The following is a 22,012-nucleotide window of genomic DNA, read 5'->3' on the forward strand; positions in this document are numbered from 1 at the left end:
ATTTGTTCAATCATTTTTTGAACCTATATAAACTTTTGGTATTATGACGTCTTGTAGCAAGGAGTCTCACCATTTCATTATCTGTTTTAAATATTTGTTTTATGGATTAATTCTTGATGCTAGTTAATGTTAGCTTTTTAGCACAATTCTTCAGTCGCCTAATCTTAAAAGGAGGTTATCAATGTATACAGTCTACTTCAGAAAATTTGGTTCAGATTCATAGGAGGATGACACAGAGGCTCAGAACAGGATGAGGGAAGACGTAAGGCACCCACACCCAGAAATGCAATTTTTAAGATTCTCATTCCACCCTTTAGGTGGAATAGGTACCCAAGTATATGCTGGCACACTATGGTTTCTGTGACCTAGAATAAATAGCTCAGTTATTACCTCGTGGATAAACCTGTTTGGAACTTGTAGAAACATAAACTTTCTATCTCTCTCATGAATCAATCCACCAGAAATGCCCAAAAGGTCTACTGTTCATGCTCACCCTTTATATAGGACATAATATAGCACTTGGAAGAAGTTAACACTTATATCCCCAGTGCTATCCACCCCTCCCACTGAAGTTCTGACATTGGACAGAAAATAATAATACAAATTCAAAGGTCTAGAGCAAGTTAGAACACAAAAGAGACAATGGCTGTAGCTGATCTAATGAAAATGTTCAGTCTCACTGTAGTCAGTACTACTTACACATTTTATATTGAACAGTCACTGAATCAAATTTAGCAAGATGATACTGATCCTCTGCTGCCAGTGAGCTTCAATAGTTTGCCTCTGCCTACCATCTAGCTACGTGGTGGGGGAATTTCAAAGGGGCAAGATACCGCTGTGAACTCTGCCACGCTGAAAAAGTCAAGGAACACAAGCCTTATAACTTCCAATTACACTACACTGGTCGGAAACCACTGTAACAAAACTCATTGCTAGATGTTATGGAATAGGAAGGGGATTTTATTACGCAAAATCTCTAAGCAAACTGATCTCTAAGTAAGCTATTTTTCCCTCACAGATTTCACTTGCTCTCTCTTATACAAGCACCGAGACTTGTATGTCCAAGTGGTCTGGACAGGATCATTTGTGGACAACACTAAAGACAAAGGACACCAGCTAGTAAATCCTCATCGTATCTCTTCGATTATTCTTGATTGGCATTTATGAACTGATTTTAGACTTCCTTTCATACCCTTCATGTGTAGATGCCATTTGGGATCTTTGCCTCATTGTTTTGCTTCACCCTCTTGAGCCTGAGGCAAAATTCACAGTTCTCCTGTTTTCCTTATCTGTATATCTTATAACCCCAGTCTTGTTCTTCATCTGCTTGACACCTTATCTTTAGTCTGTTTATTTTCCCTCTTGATTTGAATGAAATCACATATACAGTGCTCTCTGGCAAACAGCAAATACTCCTTTTAGCCCTTCTTCTGATGGTTCTTGTGGTGCTCACATACGCAATTCCAATTTACTCGTGCCAATTTAAGTAGTTCTGTTACACATCTCTACAAGTTTAATCTCTACACAATTACATGAAACATGAATACAACCATTCTCTTCAGCTATATTGTCTTTTGTTTTTTTTAAATGGCAACTGAATCACTCCAGAAAAATACATTCATACGCCATATCGGAGTGCGAACAGTGATTTCTCAGATTTGAGATAAAGGAGGCACTTCAGACAACCCAACTCCCACTCCAGCATTTCCTGCTGCCTTAGCGTTCACATTCGCTTTACTCAGTGTGCACATCTGTTCCTTACCCCACGTACTGTATATAGGTACCTCAGGTATTTCACTCTAGGGACCATGCAGCTAAATACAATTATTACAGAGAATAAAACCACTTTGGATTAAATTGGCCCAATTAATCCTACTTCTCTGAACAGACCATAGCAAATTATATAACTGGCTTTTTTTCTTCCACTACTGTAAATATGTTTTGTGCTAACAGAATAGCAACAGCATATCAGAGCCTGCTGGGTTTAGGCTGAGGGTAAGAGATAAATTCCTTTTACTCAACCATATAAGATGGATATGCAATAAAGAAGTGAAATTATGAAAAAAGAATGTAGAATTTATCCCACAATGGGATAATTGCACAACTAGCATGTTAATCTGCAAGACAGATTTGTTCAACCATACATCTCCTTTGATATGTCTGACAAGTTTTTTATGCTGCACCTCTTTCTTCTGGATATAAAATTATGAGAATACTTCCTTGTGAAGCCAGCCACACACAATTATGTGAGCCATATGACTGAAACAGGGAAGGCAAAAAGATTACATTAAGAAGTATTTAAATATTACAGAAAATTAAAGATTACATTAAAGGCATTTAATGTAAGAAGACAAGACCTATACAAAATCACATCCATGAGACAGACCCTGACAAATTTCAACAGTAAATGGATTTTTCAAGGTTTGTTAGACTGAATGGTTCTACCATGTTGGGTATCTTCCTGTGCTAATATGTTACCCTTCACACATTAATCCTTAAACGAATCCATAAACAGGGGTACAGGTGCAATGTTAGAGACACAAATTAAAGTAAAAAAAAATGGTCACTCGTAAATAAAAATCTTAAGTCAGTCACATTGGCTTAGTAAATGAGTATTAAAATCCAAAAATGACATTTGTAAAAAAACCAAACAAGTCTTATATAACTAAGGTATAGGTGGTGACCTCTGGTAACGTTTCAGCATTACTGAAGAGCTGGCATCAGGTTTTCAGACAGTTATGAAACGTAACTACCTTAATTCATCTATTAAGTATGACTTTGCTGTCCTTCAGCACTTTAGTGAGAAAAGTGTACAAGATTTGTATTTTGAAAGACAATGGTAGAAAACCAAGATTCATCTAAAAACCCAAGAAAGAAATTTGAAATACTTTTTAATTTTAATGCAGAGCAGTTTGTAAATCTTGCTTACTACATGCCCAGAAAAACTCTTTTTCTTGCACAGGAAAGACAGGCTGCAGAAATAGGATCACTCTTTTATAACTGATGCCAGTATTGTGCTATTCTCAAACTAAGCCAGTGACAGCTACAAATAAAAGCACAGAACATACTGAGAAACTGTCTAGGGAGATGCATTTAGTGGCTCTCTGCTCTGTTGTTCAAGGGGTATATTACTGTTTGTAAAGACGCACTTCCAATCATTTCCTTGACTGAACACTATATCCCTTTTGCTTTTTTTCATCTTCTCTGTATTTTTGGCTTGTTGAAACATCAATAGTTCTCTTTCCATTTGTATTTGAAAAGTGAATTTCAAACTGGATACTACAGCAATTTAAATGTGTGCTCTCTTTCTGCTAAATTCCTTTACTACTTATAGGCCTTTGTTTACTATTTTTTAAGAGGAGTTTTACTAATCAATTTATGTATGGCTGTAAAGGAATTTCACTTTTCATACTAAAAAAAAAGTATTGCACTTTCATTTATAGATGGTTAGAAAAACCAGGACAATTCTTCTACCCTAATATTACTAAATTGTATCAAATAAAAACTTCCATGTAGATTTTAAAGATACTTGAAAAGAGGGATTTTACTGGAATAAGTTTAAAAGCCCTTTTATGCATTTTCTCCTATCTCTTAACACCTTCCTGCATTGCACACTGGCTTAAGAGTCAAATAGCTAGAACTTCTGACTGAAAATAAGTGAAATAATGTTTTTGAATTTATGATTATTTTTTTTAATAAACCAACAATGGTCTTGCAAAACTTTGTTGCAGGAAGTGGCATATTTTCCTGCGTATAATAGTATTACAGCACAAAAAATGAATACTTACATGCAGTAAGAGGTACTACTCCCAACCATGCAAAGGCCACAAGTGTATAATGAAACCAGTATCGTATTGCTGTGCCAATACTCGTAACCAGTCCAGCAAAGATGTCTTGGATTGGAAGCCGTGAAGGCATATCTGGGGAATAAACTGTGTAGAAAAGGCACTTATGAAACAGTTCTTCCTTTAAAGAAGCATTTATGTAGAAGTCCTGACAACTGCAAAATGTTTGTATTTGGCAAAAGCTTACTAGAAGAATAAGCACATTTTATAGATTCCCAAGAGATGACCTGAAACAAATAACAAAAACCCCCAAGCTTCACATGACACATTTGTTACATTGTGTGCTGAGTGGAATGGGAAAATTAATAAACTCCATGCTAATTTTTCACTTGGAGAAGTTTTCTTAATAGCTTTATTTATCAACTGTAAACTCTGATTATCTCAAAATAAGCTCAAGCCTGTAAAGAAAAGCAGATTCTAAATTCAGTAGCCCTCCCACTCAGCATTACCTCAAAGATATCCCTGTCTGTTATTTCTAAACTGAGTTCAAGGAAAGAGCACAAGGAACAAGAGCAACTAGCAATTTTGCATACTGTCAATTTGTTTGTGCTAGATAATTTAGATTCCACTTGCAATGCAACAGCACAAAAAAAAAAAAATCAGCAAAATGAAAGCACCACACAGCCAGGAAAACTGAAGAGAATTGATTAAGCATCTACAGACATTGAAATTTACACAGAATGACTTTTATTTTCAACAGATATCTATTTTATACCATGCAAGATTTCTTCTAAGATCACTCCTGTTACAGAACATAATGCAAATCTCCCAGCCTGCATAGACATTTTCATAATAGTACATTTTGTTGACTTTTTAAATTCAACACCTATGTATTACATAAACCTGTCCCTACTCAAAAGCCAAGAAAAACACTGACAGGGCTGCTGCTTTTGCAAACAATTAGAAAACACCTATCTCTAACATTTTCATTAGATTTAGCTAGCTTCTACACACTTATATGGATGCCAGGAAGTGCTAATACACAGCATCAGTATCAGATTTGAATAAAGAAAATAAACTACAGTTAGGAGTTGCACAGAGACGTTGCTGCCTGGATGTTTAACAGCTATGTTGGAAACAGCTGAACTTGAAGACTTTAACACATTCAATTAATGGACTATTTCTTAAAACATCACATACTTTTAACCACATAAGGAAACTCAATTTTTCTAAGAACTACTAGGGAAAAGTTTTGCTCCCCTCTCATGGACAATCCTTTGACTTAGAAGTCTGCGAAATACTGCTTCATGCAATCTACCTGCATCCCACCTTTTCTCTAATGAACATCCCTGCTACCTTTACCTACATTCTTAATAATCCTTTTACTAATCTCAGAGAGGAAGCCTCTACAGGAGAAGAAACTTCTTTTCTCTCCAGGGACATTTCCCTAAGTTTCTGTATTGTAAAGTGAACCCAAGAACATAGAAAAGCAGTATCAACATGCAGAAGTACCCAAAGAATGTGGAGAGTTCGGTGCATTTGAACACCACCTGGATTATATTTGACACAAAGTAACAAAACAATAACCATGAGATTATATTTGACACAAAGTAACAAAACAGTAACCATAAGATTATATTTGACACAAAGTAACAACAAAACAGTAACCACAAATTTATATTTGACACAAAGTAACAACAAAACAGTAACCATAAGACAAATAGTAACTGGTTTTAAATTTCAAAGGTTCTTAGTTGTCAGGTATCTGGCAAGAACTGGAACTCATAAAAAAAAGGACTAAAAATATAACACTAGGGAAGTGTAGCTGTGAGAACACAGAGCAGTAAACTGAAAGCAGGACACAAACGTATTTTGACACTGTCTACCAATTTACAATTTTCTTATTACAGAAACAGATTTAGTATACAATTTGGTAGTACCATTGAAAATGTCAAGTGAAGACTTACTAGTGATCTCTCAGCTCACACTGAACAAACGTTCTGGAAAATTATGACAGAAGAGAAGCAGACCTTTGTTTAGGGTGCTAAAAGAATACCTACCTACAGTATATTTGTTACACATTTATGGTATGACTCAGACAAAACTGAACTCAGCAGATACTTTCAGGCATATTTTTTTCATTTTCAAAAAAATATATTTTGATCAACACTTTGGAACTGCAACAGAGACTACAAGGAAAACATTAACTTTGCATTAATGATTTATTTGTTAGGGGGAAGTTAGGAAGGTTTAAAGTTTTTTTAAAAATGCATCTTTCAGGAATTTCTGAACATTCACACAGGGGACTGTAAAAAAGAATGCCCATCCTAACTCAGTACACCTGAAGTGGTTATAAATGTTAGCACCTGTACATACTCATTTTTTTAAAGGCTTTAGGATTACAACAGAGCATTCAAATAAATGCACAATGGAGCTACTACTCAGAGAAGACAAGCTACACCCCCCAAATTTTAACAATTTGGTGATTTTTGATGATTTCAGGAGCTGGGGGCAGGACAGGGGTGTGTGGGGGCAAGACTGCTGTTCTTCCTCTGCTTTGCCACACTTGTACCTCTCGAAGCTTTATACCACGATGATAAGATAAAGCCATTCTATGTCCTACAACATTCAGGTGGGTGAAATGCAAAAATTCCCAGCACGACAGGAATCCCTGGTGTGCAAGCACACTACAGCACTGAAGCTTGCTGCCAGTGATCTTCATGGCTAATCCCCCCACTTGTGTCTGTCATCTACTGCCATTTTCTCTGCACATTCCACCCCTTTTTATCCACCCCCCACTACCACTGAGAGGCCTGAGACTTTGACCCCTGCCACCGCAGTATACATCCTCTTCATTCCCTTTCGCACACTTGTCCTCCTCATCCTTCCTCCATCCCTCAACTCGCATCCCAGTGATCTTTCCTAACTCAGTTTGACAAATCAATTTACTGCATTATTTACCACAGTTCCTCCAAATAAAAATCTCTCTACTAGAGGCCAATTAAAGCAATAGTTTTTTTCTTTTACAGCATGAAATTCAGACAGACTATGGCTGAGCATAAGTGAGCTTTCATAACTTTAGTTCAACTTCTTTGAGCTGTCCAGGCCATGGGAAAACTACTAGAAAGTTTTTTGGATACTCAGGTCACACCTGTGCAGCATAACTGCTATTTTACTTGTGAATGCTAGATTTGGGTGGGGTTTTATTTGTTTGTTTGGCTGGTTGTTTTCTGGGGGTGGGGTTTTGTTCTACCCTCTCCCCCCGCCCTGTAAGCCTAACTCTTTCAGGAACACAAATATTAATTTTGCTTCTCCAAAGCAGACAGCTCAGGACAAAAATCTGCTATTATGCTGACAGAAATAAGGTAGGAAAAACATAAGGCTGTCTTCAGAAATTTTCCTTCTCCTAGAAAAAATAAGGAAGAAAGCAGACAATAACATTTAGTAGTTTTCAGGGAAACAGTCTGTCAATAGATTTCAGCTGACAAAAAAAAAAAAAATCCATAACAGGAAAGTGGAAAAAAGAAGTTCCCAATGCTCTAGCTTACCAAAGTGATACCTTTAAGTTTATTACAGGAAGCTTCCTCATCATTCCAATTTCCTCAGAGGCTATTTAGTACAAACATCACACAACTCTACTTTGACAAACACAATAGTAACAATCTGCTGAACCTGAATGCTATAATTCCCACCAAACTTATGAAGAAATAAAACAAACTAGCTAACACTTTCAATTTAACCTCCCTTTCCCAATCTTTTCAAAGTACCAAAACTTAATCCAAATGAAAACTATACTGCCCACACAATTTCCCTTGCAAGGAGACAGGAGAGATACTTAGTCATGACATGGGCAGTACAGAAAGGAGCTCTCATCAGAGCAGTATCTGAGCAATAACAGGGGCTTTTTGAATACCTGTATGTTCTGTTATGATAATGTAGTATGTAATGATAATTATAAACATTAGTAAACCTGGATCGTTTCAGACTTCACTTGTGTTGCTTGTATTACAAAATGAAAAAAGAAAAAAAGAAGCAGCAACATCAGGAGCACTGGCACTCTCTGTAGTTATAAATGCCAGCTGCACAACAGAAAAAACGACCAATGCAGAGAGAATATGAGGCTCTTCCTAATCCTGAAATTCTCTTGCTCCTCTTTCCTGTCCCACACCAGCAGTAGAATCCCTGTACAAACCCACCTCCACAACGAATCATCAGCAACCTGTAACTGGTCCCAAAGCAACGGTCCCAGACCTTCCCTGTCTCCTAAGGGCTTACTCCCAATGAATGAGAATCGGTTGTGCAGGTTTAAATATGTTTACCTCCCCCATTTATGGCTAGTTCCGCCACAAGGTAAAAAGTCATATTTTCTGAAACGCTCAAACGTTTGTGGAGAAATCAGATATATAATCATTATGGACTAGTATAAAATACTATGGAAAGCTGTCTGTAGTTTTCGTGTTACTGGCCAGTAGCATTTTGAAAATGCAAATCTTCCCCCTAGAAGGAAATAAAGATCCTAAATGTATTTTCCCAGTTTATGTTATACCTACAGATTTCATGCCTCCCATGAGTCCCTTCCTATAGTGCATCATCTTACCTTCCACGGAGGGAAGCAGAGCTGCACAAAGACACTAAAAAAGCAACAGCCTTCTGACATATGCTGTATCAAAAAAACCCTACTACTATTTATTACGAAGGCTTAAATTTTTTTAATAGTCTTATTTTTCTCCACAGCTGTCACAATACAACTGTATCCCATTTCATTTCTCGCTCTTTCCCCATCCAAGTCAGCCTATTTATCTGCTCATAACTTAACAGGTGCATGCCTAGTGTGGAAGCGAGCAAAACCTCTTTCTTTGATTAGGTAAAACTGTCATTTAGCCTACTTCACAGAATCTCCATATTTACAGTCCTCTTACCCACAGATTTTGTATTTCCTGTTACACCTGCAAGCCATTTATATGCTACCTCAGCCATCCTTGTGCACTGATAATGAAATAAGACTATATAACTCATAAGTAAAAACCATGTGTTTTATAGCTCATGGGTTAAAGCACTGGTTTGGTAAAACAGGGGTTGTGAGTTATTCTTTAGGTTGGGCTAGATGATCTTCAAAAGACCCTTCCAACCCAAACCATTTTATGTTTCTATGTTTTACACTCTTGAGACATATACAGACTTTGCTCCAGACTGCTAAGGTAAAAGGAGAAAAACATCACCCCTTCTCATGTAAGCCATGGGTCTAAGAAAACAAACAAAACGACACTCACATGTAACTCAACTGCATGTTTACTCTGCACTCTGGAGCTGGCAGCAGACATGTCAAATTCTGTGCCAGCATGTAGTATTTTGTTTCAGAAGTTTACGTTTTTCCAAACTAGACTTCCTAGAAATGCTGAAGCTACAAACTACTGTATTAAAGACTGTCAAAATGAAGAGGTAAAAAAATTAGCCCATTATATCTTTCAATAAAATCTTAAGTACTTTAATGATGAGCCCAACAAAATGGGTCACTCATTTTAGTATAATTACATAGCTTCTTACAGATAATTTTGTACAAAATTAAAGATCCAAAAGTTTGGAACTTAATTTACTAAGTGTTACTACAAACAACATGCAATTACTAAGTGATGGTTTTTGCACAAGTTACTTAAATATATTAATATATAATTTAGTATTTCACAATTATGTCAGAGTAATACTCATTTTTCTTTGCCTTAAAATCCGTGAACCATGAACTCTTTCACATTAAGCTAGATATGCTAGACACATCCAGAAGGTTTTAAGATGATCAAAAAAGTATCCAGGCTTATGGATTAATTTAAAAAAAAAACCCACAAACCAACAACTGTAAGTATTTAACATGGAGAATCTCAGTGTGCTATAGGATAGCTTAGGAGCTCAATCAATCCAAATGATTCACAGGAACAAATAGTTCCTGATCCAACAAACTTTCATATTAACTGTTACACATGAACAAACATGGCAAACAACAAGAACGAACAATAACAAACCAGGATTACAACAATACAAACAGCAAGGTCCAAGTGCATGCAAGCCTTAAATTAGTATCTTTGCATGCATAAATCAAAAGTTTTTATCAGATTATAATAATTTATAAACTCAAGAACATCCTACCCATGTGGCTTCCTTCCATTTTACAATCTTTGTATTAACTAAGCTTGTGACATTGTATCGACCACTTATCAGCAATGCAGCTGCTTAGGAAGCAGAGGAATGAACCCATCCCAATCTCCAGCCAAAGATCAGGCTAAGTCTACTTCCATGTTTGTATTTTTGAAAATATTTATGTTAACTTTACCTTCTACAGAAAAGAGAAGTTTTGAAAACTATCTTCTCATGGGAAATACAGCCTCACCTTCTTTCACGGGTCAGTGCTTATGAATGTTTAGTGTAACATCAAGAAAAGTACATGTGTGGGGAGAAGAAAAATATAGAGTAGTTGCTCTTTAAAAACTCAGAAAGAAAACATATGAGTTTAAAATGAACAAGCCCCTTGACTCAAAAATAGTCCAAAGCTACTTTTTTTTTAAACAGTTGTATTAATCCATAACTTGAAGAAATGCAGAAAAGGAATGAATTTTAAAACACATAAAATTTAGCTTCAAAGTGTGCATTTGAAAATCGAGTCATTTGCCTACATGACCAAACATTTTTAGAGAATGATGCTATTATTCAAAAGAAAAATCAGTTCCTTTGTACTCCTGCCAAGATGCAAGTTGAACCTTCTACTCTTTCCTTCCTTCCTTCCAAATAGTACCTAACCTAGTAGTTCAGGTGCTAAAGAAGGCACAAGATGTTACAGAACTTAAAGAATATATGCTCTAGGAATATTTTATGAATGCTCCATATGCAAAAAGTTATATTAGCAAAGGAGCACTTTTGACAGAATCACAGCAACAGCCTTAACAAACCATCCAAGCTAAACTAAAAGCAGAGTTGCTGGTATTACTGCACCGTTATTCTCAACTTAGTGCCTGTCCTTTGAAGCACAGATACCAATTATGTACATGCATTTATCTGACCACATCCCATGGTGAATTAACTTATCTGAAAGTGTTTTAAACCTGGCATGGTTACAGGCCAGGTCCAGCTTTGTTCTGGATGACTGGCATATACATTAATCCCACCTCTGCCTTATCATTTTCTCTCCTGCACCTGTGACTCACTCTCTCAGCTCCCACAAGCAGATACAGCTTCCAGACTGGACATCCACGTTATCTTCCAAATAAAGGGGGATAAGAGAAACCAAGGAAACCATAACTGCATGAGTGTCGCGTGCAAGGGAAACAATGGAACAGGACACACTGGGTAGAGAGGGCTGGAGGAACCTGTGCTGGGTACATGACCCACGCTACCACTGTGTGCAGCCTGGTAAAAAAAGAAAAAAGCATGTCGTACGATGTGGAAAGCCAAGAAGAAAACATTATCAGCAGAGGGTGCTCAGTCTGGGGAGTGGCCAGTGTGTGACAGGAAGATAAGTAGACCTTTGCTAGCAGCTGAATGTGGAGAAAGTACTCTATTACATGGGGAAGAAAGAGGTTCACTTACTACCAGTTTCAAGGCTCCTATGACAAATGGTAACTTGTTAAGCCACAGTAATTCAATTATGTTTTCTTATGTGTCTGTAATCTGCAACTACATTACAAGCTGTGCTGGTAACAGCTATGTCAGTCAAGGATTAAACTGCAGGAACACCTCTGTTGATAAGGGCAATGAATAAGCTTTCTAGTATCAATAGTAACACACGTATAAAGTGCATTTCATTTAGATCTTCTCATCCTCTTTTCTCTATATTCTAGGGAAAACACTTGTCCTGGTTTCAGCTGGGATAGAGTTAACTGTCTTCCTAGTAGCTGGTACAGTGCTATGTTTTGAGTTCAGTATGAGAAGAATGTTGATAACACTGATGTTTTCAGTTGTTGCTCAGTAGTGTTTAGTCTAATGTCAAGGATTTTTCAGCTTCTCATCCCCAGCCAGTGGGAAAGCTGGAGGGGCACAAGAAGTTGGCACAGGACACAGCCAGAGCACCTGACCCAAACTGGCCAACGGGGTATTCCATACCATGTGACATCCCATTTAGTATAGGAACTGGGAAGTGGGGGCGGAGAATCGCTGCTCGGGGACTAGCTGGGTGTCGGTCGGCAGGTGGTGAGCAATTACACTGCGCATCATTTGTACATTCCAATCCTTTCATTATTGCTGTTGTCATTTTATTAGTGTTATCATTATCATTATTAGTTTCTTCTTTTCTGTTCTATTAAACCGTTCTTATCTCAACCCACGGGTTTTGCTTCTTTTCCCGATTTTCTCCCCCATCCCGCTGGGTGGGGGGGGGAGTGAGTGAGCGGCTGTGTGGTGTTCAGTTGCTGGCTGGGGTTAAACCACAACACTTTACACTTTTGTCTTTTTTTTCATACAAAACTAGAAAGTCTTCTTTCTTCTTAACAGCTAGTAAATCAGTGAAATGCAGTTTTCTGGTCTTGCGCACTAAATTCTGTAGAGGACCTAGTATCAGAAAGCAATTTTGAAAGTGGTTAATTAGCTTGCAGGGAGCTCCAGAACCAGGGATCACTCTTCATTCGCAAAGCTTCCAAAAAGAAGCAATATAATGCCTTTATAAAAATGTTTAACAAATAAAACCTGCAAGCAGATGACAGCTTACATTTCTTATGCAGGTCTCTGTAGTATTTAAAAAGAATCACCTGAAAGCATTGCTGTGATCAACATAAAATATGCTGTTCCCCTCACAGGGGTAAGACAGAGTTAGTATTGTACATTTCACTGCTGATCATTTAAAAAATGGTCTAATGTGTTTAATTAATTGTTGGCAGAAATGGAAAAGTCTGAGGTTCAATATACAGAAAGAAGGTAGATTACGGGAGTTTTGGAACAGAAGATATATGAACTAAACCATCTGGCTGTTCAGCCTCAGTTTTCTCTACCAATGTACAAAACTAGTAAAAAAACCAAACAAACAAAAAAGGTGAGAGGGGAGCAGGGATGGGATGAGCCCTCCATCCTTCTAACTGGGACCAGCTACCCTGAAAAGAACCTTTGATTTTTATTGTACCACACACCTAAAATAGTCAAACCTCATCATCCTTCCCAACTCAAGACAGCTTCTACAATGCAGATACTCATCAGGTTAAAAAAAAAAAAAAAATTACGTATCTGCACCATGAAGAACCGAGCTCAGCAGCTGTAAAGAATAAATCAGCACAAATAAACTTAACGTAAAAAATATGTAGCAAAAGAACCACTTTACCTGTTCAACAGGCAGTAAGTTGGCAATACTAAATAATGAGCCTAGTCCGCCACCAAGGCAAAGGACCTCACTTTTTTCTGCTACTGGTGGTTAAAATGGAATTAAGAATCCTCTGGGAACTATACAAAGATACAGCCATTCTTCATCGTAAATTGCCTAACTTATCTAGTTGAATCTAACAAATGGTGATGTAGTGCTGGGTAGTTATTGTATCTTGACTGAAATGCAAGTGGAATAATTATCATTTGCATTATCTGTCAAGATTGTTTGAACTGAAACTGACAAAAGTCAGGTGGTAGTGTTGCAGGTGGATAGTTCAAAGGTAACTGAACACTGGTTTTCAAATTAAAATTTTGCTGTGGTTTCACCTTAACATTCAGACTTCCAAACACTCAAATTTATCAATGAAGCTGAAAACATGGCATACGCTGTAATGTTGGCAACAAAAGAATGGGACTGAGGCAGTCAGAAAACGTACAGAATAATACTTCTTTTACGGCTCACCTAAGATTATGAAAGAACCAGATTATCCATTACTTAAACAATTCACACAGTCTGCAATAATATGCATAAGAACAGCAATTGAAACAAGAATATAGAAGTTAAAACACAAGTTTGGATCTATCACGCTGAATGAAAAAGTAATCACTTCATCTGTACCAAGAGAAAAAAAGAAATTCTGAAAAAATAGCAGTAAAACATACTTACTTGGTGTGAAAGCAAATCTGTGCTTACATAATTCACAGTATTCTTTTCTGCTGTGTTTAAGCCACTGAACTAAGCTGCAATAAAAAGTTATTGTATTAATACACGCTATTACATCTCCCCACCTTATCCCTCCATTAAGGAAAACACACCGATTCTCTGTTTCCAAACATAAATCAGGATACTGGTACTAGCAAGCAGGACCTAAATTAGCATGTTTATTAAGTCCATTTAGGCCATCAAGTAAGTTTCAAAAAGTAAAAAGGGTAAGCTGACTACAAGTAACAGTAACTCTTCAATTACATCACTTAAATTACTGATAAAGTATATTCTTTCAGTATGTTATTAAAAAGGCTAATAACTCAAAGCATATATCCTGACATAGACACCCACTAGTGACACAAATCCTTATAAATATTTCAAGATATGACACATATACGCACACAGCTAAGATTTAGAACTGTTGCATTTGTGAAAGAATGGCTATTAAAATACCATCAAAAGGAATGTGTGCTATAGACCAGAAACACAGTTTTCACTTTAGCATTTCCCTGATCCAACATATACCACAAAATGACCAAAAAGTACTAGGGTATTTTTTTTTTCTTGCTATGAGGTTAGATGTTCTTTTTATTCACAACTATAAAAGTGGGCAGAAAAAGCCCCAACATACTGATTTTTCTGCTTAGTTTTCATAAAGCTGACATACGAGCAGAACTGTAGTCCTAAACACAAACAATTATCAGTAGTTTCTTTTCATATATAATTACTAAATTCTTTGTGAACTGTAATGAGCCATCACGTAAAAACATCAAACCCTCTAACGTATTTCTGCTGAAAATTGGATTTTCTTACTAGTTAACGTGAAGACTTAGGAAGTATTGTTTTTAGAAACATAATAATTTTTTTTTAATAAAACACATTAATAAAACCTCAGCAAACACAGAACTCACCATTCCTGATGAATAAATTTAATACTGCCAGTACACACACACGGATGATACAGGGGTTTCTCAGGCGTTCCTTCAGACCGACAGACTCTGCATATATCTGCTGACAAGGACATTAAGCTTATTACACTACTGCTTAAAGAACTCAAATTTACAAGACAAATTATACAATTATATTCTTGAAACTTTGCCATGTAGCAAAATGAAGCCAGAATAAATTGGAAGAGGATGAAAAGACAGATTTCATCTGATGCAAGACATGAAGACTGGGAGATCACCTGAAAAAGCAACAAGAATGTTATCTGCCTGATCATGTTATAAAAAAACCCCAAACATGTCGTCTTATATTTCTAAGACTTCCAGGAAATAGACACAGTAAAACTACATGCAGAGGTGCTCTTTGCCTAAAAAAGTTATCACTAAACCAACACATAGATTGTTAAGGATAATCTTCCTGAAAGTGGAGACTTTGAAATGGGAAAATTCCATCTGAGTTTTGAACAATTTAAAGGGAGGCTGAGCAGAGGAGATTTACTAATGTCTAACAATGACTTAAACACGCCATTTGCTACTCTTGAACCTAACATGGATGTTCCTTAGTGCTCTGGATGAAAGGGAAGAAAACCCACCATAATAAACAGAAATAGGTATTTTGTGAGTTTGCTACCCAAGTTGAATAAGGCCATCCATCTAGCAGTCTACAGTCCAATCACAAAAGGAAAGACATTTTCTATTTCTTATTTCAATTTCAATAATATTTCAATAGTCAAAAATAGTGAAGAAAGAAGGTGTGGGAACATTTTCTTACAAATAAAGATTGCAAGATGTTTTGTGGACAAAGAAGTGAGTGTAAACCTCTCCCTCTAAAGATGAGATGTTTATTTTAACACCATTCAGTTATCCAGAACTTTTAAACACACAACTAAATATAAATAAAAATCAAGTATTTTATTTACTTATTGACAGATGCATGGTATCTTCCCTTTACTCCTCCTTTTACTTCTTTTAAGGAAATGAACATAAAATGTCACAGAAAAAATAGAAGGTTTAAGTTTAGAATTTTCTCTTTTGTTAATTATTTCTCTATCAACCACCATCCAGCAAACCTGCAAGAGTGTAACAGATACACATCAGAGATCTTTGTTAGAAAAATACCAGCTTAAAGTGCTGATGTAAGAATACTGAAAATATGCAATTTCAAGTCTGAATCACCTTTGTTCTGGGTTGAAATCTCTGAAAGCTAAGGTTTTCCTACAAAAAGTTCCAAAAGGTATCAAACATTAAAATATGAGTGTTTTTCTACAAAGATGTCACAATATGACCATACCCATAGTTTGCACAGTATTAGAACAGTTTCTACACATAGAGCATAAGAATGCAAGTGATTCCAAAGAAAAAAATAATTTTCTATCTATAGAGATATTCGAATTCATCCACGCAGGCCGAAAACCTAGAATTAACAGAAACATGCATTCAACACCACATCCATGATGCTACAAAGAGACATAAAGAGTACTTCTGCCACAGCCAGATCGAGCAACGACGTATCGTTGCAAACATCAGGAGCCCCTGGTTTGTCTGCCGACAAGAACAACCAGAACCGCTGTATCATCTAACAAATGGTTCTTTTATCACAAAGAGTATTTCCGGACGGCTGCACTGGACAGGTCTCTTCAACTGACAGGCAGGACCTACCCACTAGCTGTGGCATGCCCACCTCTCTCCAGCATTCTTTCGAACAGAGCTATTTTGCTGCAGTAAGTTGACAACTTTGTACGCAGGATCAGCCTCACTGAGGGTCAGACAAGCACTGGAGCCAGCACAAGAGATGGGATGTGAAACCGCTGCTTTAAGAATATTCTCTGGCACCAAAGAAAGCAAGTTAAAAGCACACTGTTCTCTGAAAGACCCCCATAGCTCTCTGAGCCCACTTGTTAATGGTCCATTGGCTTTCACCAGACTTATTCTTAAGACACTTACTCTCAAGACTGTTGGGAAAAAATATAATTTTCTTTACTGAAAGCAAATTAATTCTTTATTTGGAAAAGGATTTCCTCTGTTAGCTTACTAAAATAAGTTAAACTTAAATTTTATTTTTTCAAAGGCTACGAGAATTCCTAGATATTCCCACTTGTTTTGTAAATCCAAATAAACATATTATGAGTGTAACAATCTGGACTGTCAAGCAGCCAATAGCTTCAAATCAATAAACCCTGCTGAGGGTCAACATGTAAAGCTATGCACCTTATGACCTACCATCATGTTCAGAGGGAATTCCACTGTGCAATAGATGCTATTTGTCTACTTGCACCTCGTTCTTCATATGCGTGTGTTTTGGAAAGAATGACCTTGGGTAATACAGCCCTTTTTTGTTCCCCCAGAGAATGATTCTCTGCCTATCACCCCTCTTGACTGAATGTTCACCACTGTAATATCCAAAAGTGAAGATTATGTTATTTAGCAACAAACTGATTTAACTAGAAAGAAACAGAAGTACCTCTCATCACCAAAACCTGGTACCTGGTGCTTTCAGGTGCTACGGAGAAGCAATTCTCACATTCATTCCGAGGCAAAGATGCTGCCACTTAGGTCTGACTGTTATTACCCTGAACTGCCTCTCTTATCTGAGCTCTCACCATCCAGTTGAGTTTCCTAGCTCCACAACACAACTCAGTCAAGCACGAAACGCCTCAGAAACACAATGGCCATAATATCGTCAATGGGTTATCAATAGTTAGGAAAGCCCATCTGATGCTTTGCAGCAGAAGTTCAGGCGCACGATAAGATTAGAGCACGGATTTCCGCTTTCTTAAGGCGCTAACGCCGTCTTTTCTGCTACTCGTCCGTAAAGCTTTCTAACCTTGGGAAGCCTCTTCAGCGTGCTGGCAAGTATCCTGAAATTCTAATAGTGGGAACTGAAGTTTGAAACTGTAGATGAAGTTGTTACATTCTAGTGGTATTTATGGAAGGTGAGTATATAGATTAGTTACTTTCATCCTACTACTGGGAGCTTTTGACGGTAACATTGATAAGACTAGAATATAGTATCTAAGGCTACACATATATGTGCTTGTGTGTGTGTGTGTATATATATATAAAACCAGAAAAGTCCAAATTCCAAGCGTAGAGTTTAACGCAAAGGTTTAGCTGAAGGAGACTATGCCCTAGGATGTAACTAACAGCCCCCTCTTCCTTCTCTTCCTGGTCTCTCTGTTCACCTACTTAAGTCCTGTAAAAGCAGGTATGACCAAAGACCACCACTGTTAACGGCCTGTAACAAATTATCAACCAGGCTGTTCGAATTAAATCCACCGAGATGGATTTACCAACTAAAGGAGTGGTGGGAACTCAACGGCAGGTCATTTCTGAGTATCCGCTTCACAGTGTGCAATAATCCAGGTTTTCTGGTCAACCAGAGGCCAAGCAATCCAAGTTTCACTGTGCTGAATTCATCAGTGTAAGTAACTGTTGGTCTGCACAGGCCCAACAGAGTTGCAGCAAGCGGTTTTAAAAGTTGTTAGATTTTAAAAACGCTAGTATTTTGATACACCATCTGTTTTCATAAGTACTAAAGATGTCTACAGCACAGCCCACGGGACATTTCTACAAAGGTGCTGTCTTATTTCACCCGGTGTTTCACATTTTTCCAGCTTTTTTTTCCTTTTTAATCCTCTCAAGCTGGAAAATCAAGCGCCACTAGATAAAAAGCTACATTCGAAACGATGCCAAAGTAACGAAAGCCAAGACACAAAAGACTTTCCTTGGAACTGTCTTGCTACCGCAATATATATTTGTAGTTATCGCTTAAGACCACAAACAAAGCTCAAACACTGCCAGAAACACAGCACAAGGCACATCCTGTATTTATTTTGGTTTACGCTACAATATGAAGTCCTGGTTTATGAAAGGTCTGCCTTATCAGCTTGAACTACGTAGTTCCTCAACATTATCTGAGCAGAGCAAAAGTGCTGACGAAACATATCCACATTCGATCTCAAGCAAAGCAATACCCTTCAAGATGGAAACTACACGTTAAAAAAACATGACCGCGATCCCTCCGACAACTTCCTTTTTCAAGGCAAGTTACGACGTACTAGTCTCTCGTAGAAGAGACAGAGAAACGTGCCAGCTGCTGCGTCGCTTTCCTATTTCACTTTTGCAGGGCGGTTTTCCAGCACAGGTAACAAAGTTAACCTTGACAAAGGTGCAGCAGCTGCCATCGCCCTTCGGCCGGTAGAGTGGAAATTTAGACCTGGCCGAGTTACGGGGCCGGGTACGACAGAGTCTGCCGGACCTGGGGTCGGGGGTGGGGGTGTGGGTTTGAGGGTTTTGGGGGGGGTTCAGCCCCCTCCCAGCCTCCCTCGCCGCCCCCACACAGCACCCCCCACCTTCTACCTTCCAGCGCCGGCATTTCCTTTCACAAAACCTCCGTCTCGCCCCCGAACCACCCCCCCCTCCAGCGAAGCCCCAGCCGGTGGAAGAAGCCGCCGGCGGGTCCCCGCCGCCCGGGCCACCACCGGTGACCGGTAACCGACACTCCCCCCCTCAGCCGGGCCCGGCCTCCGCCGTTATATAAGGGGCCCCAGCCTGCTCACCAGCCCCGGTGAAGGAAGCGGAGGGGAGCGGGGGGGGACACACGGGGACGGCGCGGAGGCCCGGGCACCTGCAGCCCCGGTACGCGAAGCCCCCTCAGGGCGTCAAGAGCCCGAGGCCCGCCCAGCGGGCCCAGGGCGGCTCCCCCTCCCCCTGGCCTAAGGGGCGGCAGGGGCAGAGCCCCCGCTCGGGGCCGGAGGGAGGGAGGTGAGGATTGGGGAAGGTTTAGCGTCGGGCGCCGAGGGACGGCCGTACCTTCCTCAGCGGTCTCCATTTTGTCTGGCTGACGCAGCGCCGGGAGAGCGAGTGGTGTGACCGCGCCGGGCGGGCGCCCGGGGAGAGCGTACTAAGAGCGGGCGTGAGGGCTAGAGCGCCGCGCCGGTCGCGGGCGCCGCCTGGCGGGGAGTGGAGGACCCGGGAGGCCCGGGGAGGGGGCGGGGCGACTGCCTCTTGGCCACGCCTCTGAGGGCGGGGACGAGCGGGAGGGGGGCGGGGCGGGGGCGGGCGAGCGGGAGGGGGGGGCTGGTGGCCACGGAGGGGGGGGGGACACGGGACGGAGTGGTCCGTGGTGGGGGCAGCGGCTGTACCGGGGGGAGGACGGGGGTCAGACGGGGTACAGCCCAAACCGGCTCTGGCTTCTGCCCCACACCAAAACCCGCAGGACGCGGGCGTGTTTTCTCCTGGCCCTGGAAAGAGACGTCCTCCTCCTCTTCCTCTTCTTCTTTCTTTTCCTCCTCCTTTTCCTCCTCCTCCTCCTTTTTTCCTCCTTTTCCTCCTCCTTCTCCTCCTCCCTCCCTTTCCTCCTCCCTTTCCTCCTCCCTTTCCTCCTCCTTTTTTCCTCCTTCTCCTCCTCCCTCCCTTTCCTCCTCCCTTTCCTCCTCCCTTTCCTCCTCCCTTTCCTCCTCCTTTTCCTTTTCCTCCTCCTTTTCCTTTTCCTCCTCCTTTTCCTCTTCCTCCTCCTTTTCCTCCTCCTTCTCCTTTTTTCCTCCTTTTCCTCCTCCTCCTCCTCCTCCTCCTTTTCTCCTCCTTTTCCTCCTCCTTCTCCTCCTCCTCCTCCCTTTTTTCCTCCTCTTTTCCTCCTCTTTTCCTCCCTTTCCTCCTCCCTTTCCTCCTCCCTTTCCTCTTCCTCCCTTTCCTCCTCCTCCCTTTCCTCCTCCTCCTCCTCTTCCTCCTCCTTGGCAGGATGTTGTTACCTGTGGTCTTCTTCAAATCCCATCTCTCCTTCCCAAGCCCAAAATTTCCAACAGAACTAATAAACTCTTCAGTAAAACACAAAAAGCTCTTTTTAGCTTAATCATTGATGTTTTCAGGTCTTGCTGCCCTAAGTCGCTGCGGCGGCGTACGTTAAAGCCTTGTACTCTGCCGGCTGCGCCGAAAGTCACCAGATGGTCTCTGGTGAGTTGGCAAGAATCTTATTAAAGAAGAAAACAGAAGTCCATTTTATTAAGGGTAAAGAGAAATTCTACACTGACGAAACACCTGTGTGTATTATTTTAGTTTTCCATCGTGGCCGCTATTTTAACCCCTCTGGTTGATGAGCGAGTCGAAGCCTTCGGCCATCACGTCAGCACTAGGGTGGATGGTAGTTCAAGTCTGGACTTACAGCGCAGAGGTGGCACATGCCCAAGTTACAATTTTATAACTCTTTTTTTCCAACAACTTTAAGCACGGTAGTACCTTCAGGACTACCGCCTTCAAGCTGGTGGGTTATATGATACTGGCCTGTGTAAGCAAAAAAAATTCAGGAAAATGTGGTGGCTTAGTGTGGCTCTCCAGTGGCTGCAAAGTTCTGCAATAAAACCTGTGTGGGCTAGGCTATCATATTCAGCTCTTCTGTGTCTTCCCTTTCAGAAAGGCAAGGTGAAAAAACTCCCACTTCAAAAAAAAAAAAAAAAATCAGTTTATCACTTTCATCTTGACAAATTATCTTGGGATATTAAAAAAGTGCCAGCATAGTACTGAGGATATGAGAAATGCCAGTATATTCAATTTGTCTGAACGAGGAAAAATTGATGAAAAAAACAGATGAAAAAAACAAGAAATGGGGCACTTCAATTTCCAGGTGCATTCGCAATTCCCACTCTCTATTTCCCAAACATGTAACCATTGTTGTTACTCTACTGTGATAAATATAAATTAGATGTCATATAAAAGTCTCTAAATTACCATTCACATTCAAAAGGCCATGGCAAGATTAATGCATATAATTCTCCAATTTCGGTCTTTCATGGTAGGATTTTAAATTAGATGAAAGCTTTTGAAGTGAGTCACTATATGTTGCCAGCAAATAATTTCATTCCTGCCTGTACCTATCTATTCAGCCATTTAAATTACCTAATAAACATTACATGTATACCATCTTATCAGCATTTAGAGAAAATTAATCCCAAAATTTTGTTCTTACTGGTTGTTGCAGTATGGGCTACGCAACAGCTTACAGTAAACATGAGTTGAAGGCAGGCCATTATAATTTAAACAGAAAAGAAAAAAATTGAATATTTTATTGTAAGTGAAATTAAATTAAATCTCTCTCCTTCAGCCTCCTTGGTGTTTTTGGTGAACATGTTATTAATCCTTGTCTATTTGGTAATATGTTAGGTGTTCTTCGCCTGAGAAATACCCACGGATTAAGTAGTTTTTCATTTTTGGTACAGTGGAGGTTGTTGGGAGATTGTTATTAGCTTCTGACT

The 22,012-nt window shown here is 39.5% G+C and overlaps 1 protein-coding gene across 7 annotated transcripts in view; it reads right to left on the reverse strand.

The window, feature by feature from the left end:
- Window positions 1-19,692, reverse strand: part of MARCHF6 (membrane associated ring-CH-type finger 6) — a 55,876-nt gene extending 36,184 nt beyond the window's left edge. For 2 of the 7 annotated variants that reach the window (XM_052781758.1, XM_052781716.1), the window contains exons 1-4: window positions 19,578-19,692; window positions 14,733-14,829; window positions 13,783-13,856; window positions 3,789-3,932 (exon numbers count right to left, since the gene is read on the reverse strand). In XM_052781758.1, coding sequence (XP_052637718.1) covers window positions 3,789-3,932; window positions 13,783-13,856; window positions 14,733-14,829; window positions 19,578-19,596 — 334 coding nt within the window. In that variant the 5' untranslated portion in view covers window positions 19,597-19,692. Of the gene's footprint in view, window positions 1-3,788; window positions 3,933-13,782; window positions 13,857-14,732; window positions 14,833-19,577 lie in introns of all 7 variants that reach the window. The other 5 variants (XM_052781769.1, XM_052781747.1, XM_052781706.1 and 2 more) reach the window with 4 other exon arrangements.
- Between the last annotated feature and the right edge of the window lie 2,320 nt (window positions 19,693-22,012).

This window comes from Harpia harpyja, chromosome 1 (genome assembly GCF_026419915.1).
Source record: "Harpia harpyja isolate bHarHar1 chromosome 1, bHarHar1 primary haplotype, whole genome shotgun sequence".
Classification (NCBI taxonomy): Eukaryota; Metazoa; Chordata; class Aves; order Accipitriformes; family Accipitridae; genus Harpia; species Harpia harpyja.